The sequence below is a fragment of the Chamaea fasciata genome, unplaced genomic scaffold (assembly GCF_029207755.1).
Source record: "Chamaea fasciata isolate MVZ Bird 193981 ecotype frontalis unplaced genomic scaffold, bChaFas1.0.hap1 SCAF_12, whole genome shotgun sequence".
NCBI classification, from domain to species: Eukaryota; Metazoa; Chordata; class Aves; order Passeriformes; family Sylviidae; genus Chamaea; species Chamaea fasciata.
The window spans coordinates 3,582,447-3,595,081 of NW_027094097.1; the positions used below are offsets into that span (position 1 = coordinate 3,582,447).

General features: G+C 41.1%; 1 protein-coding gene across 6 annotated transcripts in view; it reads left to right on the forward strand.

Annotated features, from left to right (window-relative positions):
- Positions 1-12,635, forward strand: part of PHKB (phosphorylase kinase regulatory subunit beta) — a 72,508-nt gene that overhangs the window by 50,746 nt on the left and 9,127 nt on the right. For 5 of the 6 annotated variants that reach the window (XM_066195012.1, XM_066195010.1, XM_066195011.1 and 2 more), the window contains 10 exons: positions 237-320; positions 511-615; positions 1,358-1,440; positions 1,521-1,611; positions 3,981-4,042; positions 4,131-4,293; positions 5,094-5,175; positions 7,301-7,358; positions 9,112-9,202; positions 10,739-10,941. In XM_066195012.1, the coding sequence (XP_066051109.1) occupies positions 237-320; positions 511-615; positions 1,358-1,440; positions 1,521-1,611; positions 3,981-4,042; positions 4,131-4,293; positions 5,094-5,175; positions 7,301-7,358; positions 9,112-9,202; positions 10,739-10,941 (1,022 nt within the window). Of the gene's footprint in view, positions 1-236; positions 321-510; positions 616-1,357; positions 1,441-1,520; positions 1,612-3,980; positions 4,043-4,130; positions 4,294-5,093; positions 5,176-7,300; positions 7,359-8,150; positions 8,242-9,111; positions 9,203-10,738; positions 10,942-12,635 lie in introns of all 6 variants that reach the window. The other variant, XM_066195013.1, reaches the window with a different exon arrangement.

Genomic DNA, 12,635 nt, shown 5'->3' on the forward strand with positions numbered 1-12,635 from the left:
AATATTTTACTTACATAGAATAGAAGAGTAATAGGAGCAGGAAGTTAAAAAGAAGCCCTAATACAGGAAACAAATGTTTCTTAAAAAACCTGACCCTGAATAGCAAAACCAGCCACGTTTTCTGTATCGTTTTCTAATCAGAGCAGGCTGCAACAGCCTTCTTTGTGAGATGTGGCAGGAGTGTGAGAAGGGCTGGTACCTAGGTTTTTATCAGTTTTCATGATTCTTTCTCACAGGCTTACTTCCATTTGGGAGTCAATGAGAAATTGGGATTATCTGGAAGGCCGGACAGACCTATAGGATGCCTTGGAACATCAAAGGTTATTACAAGAAAAGTTTATATTCTCATAATTGCTAAGTATTTTAGATAAACATTTAGCCTGCATGATTTCAACTAGAACTGAAATGTAATGTTATTTTATGCATATTTTATGACTTCCAAGACCTTGTGTTTGGCTCTGATTAATGTTTTCAAGAAAAGATTAATGGATTTTTTTTTTCCCTCAACAGATTTATCGAATACTAGGGAAGACTGTAGTTTGCTACTCGATCATTTTTGATCTCAGTGATTTCTACATGTCTCAGGATGTTATGATGTTGATTGATGACATCAAGGTATTTGTAACTTTTCCTTTGAGTAAAACAGAAGGAGAACAGTACAATGTGTACTATTATAATACAAAAATAAACTTGCAGCTAGGAATGTCTTGAGGCAAATATCCTGTCAGCCCAGCATGAGTTCGAGTGAGTATCTCTCTGACAAAAAAACCTGTCTGCAAAGTGACTGGGAATGCTGTAGGGCAGCAAGTAAATAATCATTTGTTTCTTTGGGAGAACAAATGTTCTTGGCTGAAAAAAGGAACGAGACTGGTGTTTACAGGAGATATGAAAGCCTTACCTGGAGGAAACACTACTTGATTTTGTATAAAAATTAAAACCTGGCCCCCTTCCCTGCCTGGAAGGTTGGCAGCAGTGCAGAGCTTACCCGCCACGCCCTGGGATGGAGCGGCAACATCAGAAGGTGGCCCTGGTGCTTCCGTCCCAGTGCCTGGGATTCAAGCCCTGGATCCCACACACGTTGCTCTAGCTCCTTGCCTGTAGCTCAGAGTGCTGCACTGTCTCATGGTTTGCTCCATGATCTATACATTTGCTTAGGAGTATTTTCAGAACACTTAGGAAGCAGCAGGGCTTGACAGCAACTTGTGTCTGTTGCAGAGATCTGTTGGTGCTTTAGTAGCTGAGGCGTTTTTAGGCTGTTGAGGCTTTCAGGGCTGCAGGCCCTCCGATGTTTTGTGCTGTGTGTCGTGTCGTGTCGTGTTGTCTGCGAGGTCTGTGACTGCCATTGTTCCCTGCCCAGAACGCCCTGCAGTTCATTAAGCAGTACTGGAAGATGCACGGCCGGCCCCTGTTCGTGGTGCTCATCCGGGAAGACAACATCAGGTAGGGAGAGACAAAAGCAGGATTTGCAGTGTGGGATTTACCTGAGTGCAAGATTGATGGAGTTCTGCTTCAAATTTCAGAGGGAGCAGATTCAGTCCCATATTAGATATGCTGGCAGCCTTTAGAAAGGGAATTGTTGGAGGAGTGAAGGTTCACGTTGACAGAGTCCAGGTAAGGTGTTTGTCCTGACTGTTGTGTTCTTACCTCCTGGTACATGGATTCTTACTGCCTTGGGGGGTTATGTGGCTTCTGATTTTATTTAGTTTCGTGAAAGTAAAGAGTTAAGACTCAAGACATTCGGTACTGTTTGTGTTGTCTCAACAGAAACATGGGTTTATTTTAATTCCTTTTGATGAGTCTTTTGAAAGTCGTAATCTTCACAGAGGATTTTCAGAAGGGAAAAGGGTGTTTTTTGTTAGGCAATCTTGTGAAATTACTACCAAAGGATAAAGCCACGGTGTCAAGCACTGAGGGATTTCTTTTGATTAGGTAATCACAGAGGGCAAAAAAAAAGGTGCTTCACATGTATTAAAATTCTTACAAGAACTAAGGTCTGGTTTTAACATCTTTACTGTTGGAGTGAATCTTGGAGCAGGAACATTCCTTCATTAAAATGTGAAAATTACCAAGGCAGGTGCTGATTTTACATACTCCTCTGTGCCAGTTGATCTTAGTTTACACCTATTGAACCATCCATTTTTTGTAAGAGAGAAGACTAAAGACAGATTAATGACTTCTCGTTCCCCAGAAAATTCATAATTTGGAGAAGAGCTGGATCAGTGGGAGAGGAAATGCTTCTGGCTGTGATGGTTTGAGATACCCTTGGAACCTTTAGGTGTTCATGTATTTCTCCTGCTCACACCTAGGTTATGTCCTGGTACCACTAACTCTTCCTGTAACAAATGCCATTACTGCCCATGGAGAACCTTTCATTTGGCTACAGGGTTGTTGTTGTGGTTTGGTCTGCTGTTTTTTGTTTGCTTTTTTTTGTTGTTTGCTTGTTTTTTTTTATTTAACTGCAATGACTTTCTTGCTTTGCAAGAAAGATTTACCAGATGAGAAATTTCTCCATCTACCTATGTCCTTATTCTAAGCACTGCACTGGGCAGCCATTGGGGAGTAAACTTTCTCTTCCATAATCACTGACCTTCTGGAAAGATCCTTTGTCTAACATAACAAGTAAGGAGTTGTTTTAAAGGGTTTAAGATGTTGAGGGTCACTGGCCTTTGCTTTATTTGTGAGCCATTAAAAAGAGCACATGGGAAGACTACAAATAAACATTGGTTTGACTTGAAGACCAGTGGAGATGGTGGCGGGTGCCTTTCCTGCTGGGACACCCCGTGCCTGCACCAGCAGCTGAGTTGGAATCTCTGTCTTACTGCACCTTTTGTTGGCACCTTTTATTAACAGTCTTGTATCATTATAGGGCAGGATTTGGGAAAAGAAGTGGGACATGTCTAATTCATGGTGTTTTCTTGAATAATTCATTTGTTCCGACAAAATACATATTGATCTTTGTCAGTTGCATTCAGCTGCTTCGTTTAGGTGCACGTGTAAAACATGCCTAAGAGAGAATGTGTCTTTAATTGGGTGAATGCTCTTTTTTTTCCTGTCGAATATACCAAATCTGATTTTATTTAAAATTCTGTTCGCTCAGAAGTTTGTAGCTCTTTTCTGAGTTTTACCTTCCTTGTCATCATGTGTTCAAGCAGATGTGCAAGGCAAAGAATGAAGGGCGCCAGTAATGAAAGCAAAGCAGGGTTTTTATATTCTGTCATCTCACAGCGTAACAGATCAATGTTTTACTGCAACTGGTGTACAATGAAAACGGAATATAAAAGTTCACAAAACACACTCAGTTTTATTTAGCTAATGAGAGCCATCAAAAGCAGTCTTAAAAATGCTGTAGTACAATACATTTCCCCTGGCAGCAGACAAATAGGGAATTGGTATAAATTCAGAGTGAATGAATTGAAATGACTACATCAGATAAATGCAGCACTGACTTTCAGCTGTGTAATCTTTCGAGATGGAAGGATTTCTAAGCTGCATTTGATGTGCAAACTTGGGCCAGGCATGCTTGGATTAGGGAACGAATACAGAGTGGGAATGCTCTTTGCAGGCTTTGCCTGAACCATCAGTGAGGCTGACAGGAAAACTTCCCGGCATTCAGCCATCCCCGGAATAATGAGCATTGGGATCCAGAACATGGGGACTGGGCAGGACTCTGAGGAATGCAAATCTTCTCAAGTGTTTTCATCAGCCCTGGCTCAGGGGGGTGGGCAGTGCTTGATGAAGATGGACAGGGGAAAAGAAGAATGGAACACGAGCCAAAAGGAGACAGCAGCCCCAAGAGACTCCTGCTGCCTTAAGCGTTTTCCCCATGAAAGAGCACAAATACTCTGAAAGTGTCAAATACTTGGAACTGTAGATAAACAAACTACTTTCTCAATGGAAACCACCGGCATCACACTGAGATGAAAAGACAGCTATATCGTTATGTACGTATTTTAAAATTTGTTTTCAATTTTTCATTTCAGACGTTGATATCCGGAGCGGTTGTTGAACAACTTGACTTCCTAAGCATCACTGAAACAGAAGAGTAAGGCTATATATAAACAGTAGTGATGACTTACTTGTTTCTTAAAATATTTTCTGAACCACGTAGAAATTAAATACTTGTTTTTCAGGGCTCCTGTATTTAAAAGTTTGGAGGAGCTGGATCTTCCAAAACATTCAAAAGTCAAGAGACAATCTAGTACTCCCAATGCTTCTGAACTTGAGCAGCAACCAGATGTAAATATTAATGACTGGAAAAACAAGTCAACATACGAGATCCTGCAGAAACTTAATGTAAGAAAACTTGATAAAAGTACAGTGTAACTTCATTCTCGTCAAATAAGAAGCTCTGTGCTGGTACTTGTTTTACCAGCAGCCTGCTCAGGTCAGCACGATCAGTGTTGGGGCACAGCTGATAACATAAACTGGCTGATATTCCTCTCCATACTCAGGGAATCCTCCTCTCTATCTTATCACAGAGCTTCCTGTGACTCTTGGCTCTCAATTGTCCCAGCTGCCCCAATCATCCTTGGTGCCGAGTGACCATCTAGGAGGGGATCCATTTGTCATGTGTCTTTAGAACAAATATTTTAGTGACAAACTGCAGGTCGAAAGACTTGAGCTGTGGGTATTCACTGGGATGGGCTGGGAACTTCTTAATGGCATCAAGGGATAGTTCCAATCTGGCATTTGTTTCATGTATGTAGGAAAAATACCACTGCTGTTTTAGATCTGGTGTTGATACAAACACGCAGTGGTCTGCTTAGTTCCCTATCTCACGACAAGCATTCCTGCTGCAAATTAAAGGACCTGAGAATGAAAAATCAGGAAACTTTTCCAAGATCAAATTCGAACAGCTTAATATGATCCACAGAGAAGCCTCTGCAAGCAGCAGTGACAAGGATACAGCACCCATAGGGTATGGAATAGTTGTGAAATCCCCTTGAAAATAAAATATGTAGACTTTCCTTTAAATTGAAAAGAAGAAAAGGCCACTTGGTTTCACCTGAAATTTTTAATAGCTGTTCTGGCTTTGCTTCAGTGGCAGTCTGAAGGCTATTTGTGCTTCTGTTGTTGCTGTTTTTTTATTGCAGGACTGCAATTGCCTGGCAAGTCAAGTGTTACTCTCAAGTATATTGCTTAAAAGGGAAGGGCCGAATTTTATCACCAAGGAAGGTAAGAGCTTCTTCCATGTGTCTGTCCTGAGCACGGAGGAAGCAGCTGCATGTTCAGTTGCAATGAACATAAATAATAGCTGTGCATGCCAACAGTTGTGGAGCTCTTTTCTCGGCCATTTAGGGCAATTTCTGCATTAAATAGGACATGCAAATTGATGTGGTGTGGTGGGGAACGAGCTGCTGGATATATGAATGCTTTTAGGTTGTTTGTAGGCCAGTGCTGTATCTGGTTGTAATTTTGAATGCACAGATTAGAAAGAAAATGCAGGATTTGACCTTACAAAGAAAAGGGAAACAGAAGACAAGTCTAAATGTCTGTAACAGTCTGAACTATATATGAGACTTTATATTGAATTTTTGTTCTGCTTTGATGTAATCTGACTTCAATGTGTCTGTGAAGCTCTGGTTTTGTATTATGGCTTTGTTTTAGAGCACAGGGTCTAAATTCCTGTAATATAATTCTGAAAAGGCTACTGAGGCTTTGGGATTTTGTGCTGCAAGGTTTGGTGTTTTGTCTTTTTTTTTTTTCCCAAAGATTGCTTTTTAGTTGCCTTTTCATAAATGACCACTCAGAAAACGAGGGCCATTCGAATCTAATAACGTACTCTTAGTTGTTCATCGAGCAGTGGGACTTCCCAGCTCATGTTACAGAGTCCTGCTTCTTAATTTTGGTATGAGGTGGCTGGTTCATGTGGACAAGAGCTGTTGTATTGGCATAAACATACATTCTGTCTCTATTGCTCTGTTGAAAATGCCATAGAATCTATAGGATATTCCGAGCTGGAAGGGACCCACAAGGATCATCATCCTGCACGGGATGGTCCCCATGTGCCTGAGAGCTTCCTGAGCTCTGGCAGGCTGGGGCTGTGCCCGCTGCCCTGGGGAGCTCTTCAGTGCCCAGCCACCCTCTGAGCGAAGAGCCTTTTCCTGAAATCCAGCCGAAACCTCCCGTGACACTGCTCCAGCTGTTTCCTCAGGGCCTGTCATTGGTCACCAGAGTGAGGAGATGTGGTGCTGCCCCTCCCGAGGATGCTGCAGGCCCCAGTGAGGTCTGTCCTCAGTCTCCTCTGCTCTGGGCTCAACGAGCCAGGTCACCTCAGCCACTCCTCAAAGGCTTCCCTGCTAAACCCTTCACCATCTTCCTGTGCCTCCTCTGGATCCTTTCTGATATCTTTTTATCTTTCTTCCGTTGTGGTGCCCAAAACTGCACAGGGGGCTGGAAAGCCACGTCAAGTGGAACGAACCACTTTGGCTGATGACCCCGTGCATTGTTGCAAGTTGTGGTTGGAAGCTGCAGGTTAGGCCAGTGTAGGCTCTGAAGTGGCCTTTTCCTGGAGTGTTGTGAGGCTTTGGGAGCCTCAGGAGCTTTCTTTAGTCCTTTGTAGGTTGTGTTCTTTGTTCTAGAGCAGCTCACAGCAGATTCCCTCACCTCTGTGAGCAAGCAGCGTTACCACTTACACCCGCTGGATCATGATGATGGACTTCAAAACTCTGTTGAAATCAATTAGGTGAAAAAAAAAAGAAAAAGTGCAATTGTGCCTCTGAGTGCTCAGAGCTAACTTGTGCAGAGCTCTTGGTGTCATCCCATGTGAAACAGAGGGTGATGAAAACCTTTTTAATATGCACCCTGTGGTCTGAGTCACTGACTAAGAGTTCCCTGCACTGCCTGCATGGAGACTACCGAGACTGACCTTAAATAATCACCCAATCAAGAAAACATCAATCTACAACCAGGAGCTGAAGAACTTTAGGTTCTGCAGTTTGAGGAAGTCCCTCATGGTTGGGGGTACCTTTAGAGGCCAAATCCCTATGTAGATTAATTTTCCCCAATACATTGCAAGAGCAGGTGATATTATAGGTGTCTCTACAGCATGAGCAGCAAATTCAGCTGAAACCTGGTTTGGCTTTCATAACAACATGCACTGGGAGACAGGGGACTTGATTGCATCTGAATTTTAGATGTTGAGCATAATAGATAAGTGTTTTACTAAAGCCGATTCTGAATTAGCTGGTCTCATCAAACTTGCCTTATTACTGTTAAATGAAAACCCGTGCATCTCTTTTTTTTTTTTTTTTTTTTTTGGCTTGTGTTTTGTTTCTCTTTTTTTGTTCAACGCCTTTAGGTACAGTTGCTGAGCACATTGAAAGAATCTACAGGCGAGCCGGCAGCAGAAAGCTCTGGTTTGTATACAAATGCCGTGTTCCTTCTGGCTTACACCAGTCTTGTTTTCCTGATGTGTTCATAGGAAGTAAGGCTGGATTCTCACACACTTCAAGGGGGGGAAACGGCAGCTTTCCTGACAGTTGTATTGCTGCATGGCAGCTGAAGGTCTGCTTTAATAGGCTTGAAAAAATTAAGAAGCAGTTTCTTACTGTTATCTTTTAAAATACAGAAGCAATAGGCTGGTTTTGCATGGAGTGCTGTTGCCAATACACAGGCAATTAAAATAATTGAAATAATGTGGGAAGAATATTAATATTCTTATTTCTCACGGGGCATGATAAAATATTGTCAATAGCTTTATGTAGGAAGGCTGGTGATCAGATATAAATCATTTAAGCTGATGCACTAACTCAGATTTATTGCCCTGAAGTAATTTCCTTTGAGCCTGACTTTGACACAGTAACTTTAAAAGGTTTCAGCAAGTAGGTTGATATTTACATGGTGTTTATTAATTTCTTTGCCCTGAAGCTCAGTACAAGTTTAATTTCTTTTTTATCAAAGTCAAGCCTGTCCTGAACTGTGTCCTCTCACTCTGTAACTATTCATAACAGGTCAGTAAATGTAAATACGTTTTTCATTTTTGTCTCTACGTACAGTTAAACGGGCCTTTGCCAATAATGAGGTAGAACCAAGACACCTTGGTGGTATTTTTTTTTTGTAATGAATAAAAATCAGAAGTATTTTTAGGAACAAAATATGTAAACTGTTTTTCATTTCTCTTCCATGATTGCCATGTGACACACATGTAGGTTGGTGTTGCGCTACAGTGCTGCATTTGCACAGAAATTTTCTTCTTCTATAACCCCACATATTACTACTTTACTGGTACATGGGAAACAGGTAAAGTGCCCAGAAATCTGAAGTGCAGCTGTGAGATTTATTTTTTTTTTTTTTGCTTATTTGCATTTTGATAGTATCAGCTAATGCATTTTTGAAATGCTTTGCTCTTGATCTTAAGGAGTGTGTAGCAGTTTTCACATGAATCAACATCAACTGTTTGGGTTTTTTACTAACACCATAGAATACTACAGCTTATTCCTCATCTCTGTGAATAAAGGATTCTTAGTAGCCTCAAAATCTGTGCTAGAACAGCTCAATTACAGGCCTTTTTGGTTTGTATTTTCTCAGGAAATTATTAGTAAATGTATTCGTATCTTTAACCGTCTACTACATAGATGGAAAAATGTGGTTCTTAGAAGTTACGGCTTGTTTTTAACCTGGCAGGTGACACAAGTCTCTTCTTTTCATGCTGCACGTGCAAAATGGAACCTCAGCATGGAACACACAGCAAGGCTTTGGTGTTATGTGTTACACTTTCGCAAAATCTTTCTGACTCTCCCTTAAATAGATTTAAAAATTACCAAAGTTATCTTGCAAAATGATGAAAATGTCCTAAAAGAGGAGCTGGCATTCCTTACCTGCCTGTGTTAAAGATGGTGTTGAGAAGAGAACAAGAAGCTTTTTATGGAACTGGTAGTTTAATGAGTTCTAACTAAAGATATTTTTGATCCGTTAACCTATATCTGAACTTAAAAAATGAAAGCCTCTGGAAGATTGCATAAAATCTGATCCAAATTCCACTTTGTAAATAATGTATGTATTCCCTGAGTTAATTGTGAGATCTCTGCTGTGGCAGACTTCAGACTGCTGTCTGAATTCATTAAACTAGCATGTGATATGTAGTGGGATTGCTCTGTTTTCTGCCCTCAGGTCTGTTGTGCGCTTCGCAGCAAGTCTTTTAGGTAAACTAGTGGACAGCCTTGCACCATCTATTACTAATGTTTTAGTTCAGGGCAAGCAGGTAAGTCTTTGCTCCTCAGAACTGCATTAAGGAATGATAACAGAAACTAAACAAATGCCTTGTTCATTTTGAAGGCCTCTGATGCTTCTTACAAAAGTATGCAATGGCTTAAGAAAAACCTTGCCAAAGAAGAGAAATCCAGAGAAAATAAGGATCTGTTTAATAATTGTATTTGGAATTGAATAATAATTTTAATTCATGAAAGAATAAGACTGAAAAGACAGTTCAGCATTTATGGAAGGCAGGAAGGGGCATGATTTATGTAACTCCTTGGGTTTAAGGTCTCTGGGGAGACCTTGGAAACTCCTCCGGTGCCTGAAGGGGCTCCAGCAGAGCTGGAGAGGGACTTTTGACAAGGATGTGTAGAGACAGGACCAGAGGGGATTGCTTTAAAATGAAAGAGGGCAGGTTTAGATTAGATCTTAGGAAGAAACTCTTCCCTGTGAGAGTGAGGAGGGCCGGGCACAGGTTGCCCATTGTAACGAGATGATCTTTAAGGTCCCTTCCCACCCAAACCTTTCTGGTTTTTATCCATATGCCCTCCCACTTGACAAAAGTAGATGGAGTGGAGTGTTAAGGCATCTTTTGAAAGAAAGACGTCTTTAATGAAAGTGCAACCGCTCTCCGTGTGATTGAGCAGAAGACAAGTGGGTGGCAGCTGAGCAAAAGGTCTTTTGGGGTTTTCTGTTTCAAAGGAAGTTTAATCATCAGTGTTTTTTCCCTTCCCGAGGAGAACATAATTTTTCTTCTCCAGCACAATAATTTTTATTAAATTCATGAATAGCTGCTTCTAAATAATAGCAATTGAACATTTCTGTATTTTTGTATTAAATGTATGTGTGTGTATACCTGGTTATGTGCAATGTTGTCGTCTTACTCCAGCCTGAGGTCTGGCTCTGTGCTTTGGCGCTGCTCAGCTGTAGAGAAGACCACACCTGCATGCAGCATAATTTGAGGCTATTGGCAACTTTTAACCGAACTTCCCTTCCTTGATCACATTATAAAAATGATCTTTATCACAGCAGAAAAGCTAGTGTTGCTGTCTTAGTGACAGAAGGCAAAGAACAAAACAGAATTTTAATAAGATTCCCTTCTTTTTGTGGTTAAACAATCCAGTCCCAGCGATATATTTTCTTAAAATTAAGGCTGTAACTTTTAGCATGCTAGGAGAAATAAGAAAACAAAACTATAAATTTAATTCTGAATTTTAATTGAGTTCCACAGCTGAAATGTATGAAATTATATAACTGTCTAAACCTAACGCACAGTCGTGATTATAACCAAAGCAGTGGTCTTGCATTTTCATTTTAAAATGGAAAAATATATCCCATATTCACTGTGGTTGTTAGTGAAGTTTATTACGTCAATAGCATCCAATTAACAGTATTAACAAGCACTGGCCATTGACATAAAATTCCCCTTGTATGGTGAAATTTTTAACAAGCAGAGCAGAGTTGGTGCAGTTCAGTTTCTAAATTGCTTTGCAGCGCTTTTCTCCCTGTCCCTGTCCTCTGAATTGTTCTCCCTGTACCACAGGTGACACTGGGAGCTTTTGGCCAAGAGGAAGCAGTTATTTCTAACCCCTTATCACCAGCAGTGATTAAGGACATGATCTATGACAAATGCCAATTACAAGATGAAAGAGAAGCCGTGGTGCAGCAGGAACTTGTCATCCACATTGGCTGGATCATCTCCAATTCCCCAGAGCTGTTCAGTGGGATGCTGAAGATACGGATTGGGTCAGTAAAGTACCTGTTGTCCTGTATTACCTCTGGCATTGCAGGGGGGTGTACAGACTCCAGAGAGCCACAACCTTGAATCAGGGTTAAAACATCATTTACCTCCCACCTGTTCTCTTTAGTTCTTTGACAGGGTGACCTACAAATAGGCTGTGCTGGAGTGTTGTCACATTCCACGGGATCTGCATTTACTTTGCTACCCACAGAAGTTAATTAATTTTTTTCACATTTAGGAAGAGACATGCATTTGAATAAGCACTTCTTTGAAGAGGCCAGGTGCTGCTGACTGAGATTTACAGAATCAGTGAGCACGCTTTAGAATCAGAACTTAAGTGTTTCATCTCCCGTATCTTTTCCACAGAGAAAAGTACGGCATTTCAGCACTGGAGGTAGATACCAGCAGCCTTTTTTCTAGCATACAAGATTCATATTTCTTCCTTTGCAGTACATTCCAGTCATCATAAAACCAAAAATTGCCTGTATTCCGTTTAACTGGAAGTATCCTTTTGCACTAAATGCTTTTCTGTCCCCTCTACAGATCCACGTTACTCCTCTTTCCTCCCCTTCCTTATTCTCTGTAGCTAATCCTTTTTGAAGTTTTTTTTTTTTCTTTTTCCCAAGGTTAATGCTAGAGATTCAATTTCCTTTATTTCAGTGTTATCACCCACTCCAGTGAGCAAAATTAACCTTCTCACAGAAGTGCCGTTCCAGTTTGATAATGATTTGATTTAGTGTCTTGTTATTGATTTGTTTTCAGGGTTTCATGTTGAAATAGATCAAGTTTCTGACAGCCCTATTACTGTAAAAACTCCCAGCCAACTGACTTGAATTCACCTCTTATCAGTGAAGAGCTCAGCAGAAGGTCCACTCTTGACTTTGGTGTGGCTTGTAGGCCACCGCAAAGAGAAAACAGCAGCGAGGGACTCAGACACATTTGAGTCATGAGTGGGGAAAGAACTCCTGAGCCTGCTGTGTTGTTAATCTTAGTAACAAGAGAGGGACTCTCATCACCTGCTACTTTACATGGAAGGAGCATGTTCTGCATAATGTAATGGGCCCTAATCCTCCCTGGTATCTTGCACCTCCAATGCATGGAAGCCCCGGGTGTAAAGCAACACCAAATCAGCCGGCCAGGCATCTCCAAATTCTGTGTCGGTACTAAGAACTCCCTGCAAAAAAAGTGACTTGACTTACAGGAGCAAAAACGTTCTGTGCCTTGTTGGCAATAGTGAAATGAGCACAGGATGTGGCTGTGGAGATGACAGCCTGAATCTCTCACGGCATTTTCAGATAAACACAGAAAGGCTCTGATGGTCCCAAGCCTTGATCAGGACTATTTGAAGAAAAATTATTTCAGTTTCCTTTCCTTAGTAATGCCTACTTGAAGTGAACCAATCCAGAGGGTCAGAGGCTGACTTCTGTGCTTATCTGCCTTCAGATGCACCTGTACTTTATTTCATCTTCGATATTGCATCAGAGGCTGGAGCACTGGTTTTACATCATGTGCACAATAAAACTCGGCATTTTCCTTCAACACTTTGCCAAGTTCTGCCTCTCTGATACCTCAGGCTAAAAATCTTCACTGTTGCTGTATTTTTATTGAATCAAATGTTTTTCAAAAAGGAGCAGAAAGTGTGATAGACTGCAAAAAGGAATTTCAAAGGCTAAAACTAGAAATAAGCCCCGAAGTCTTC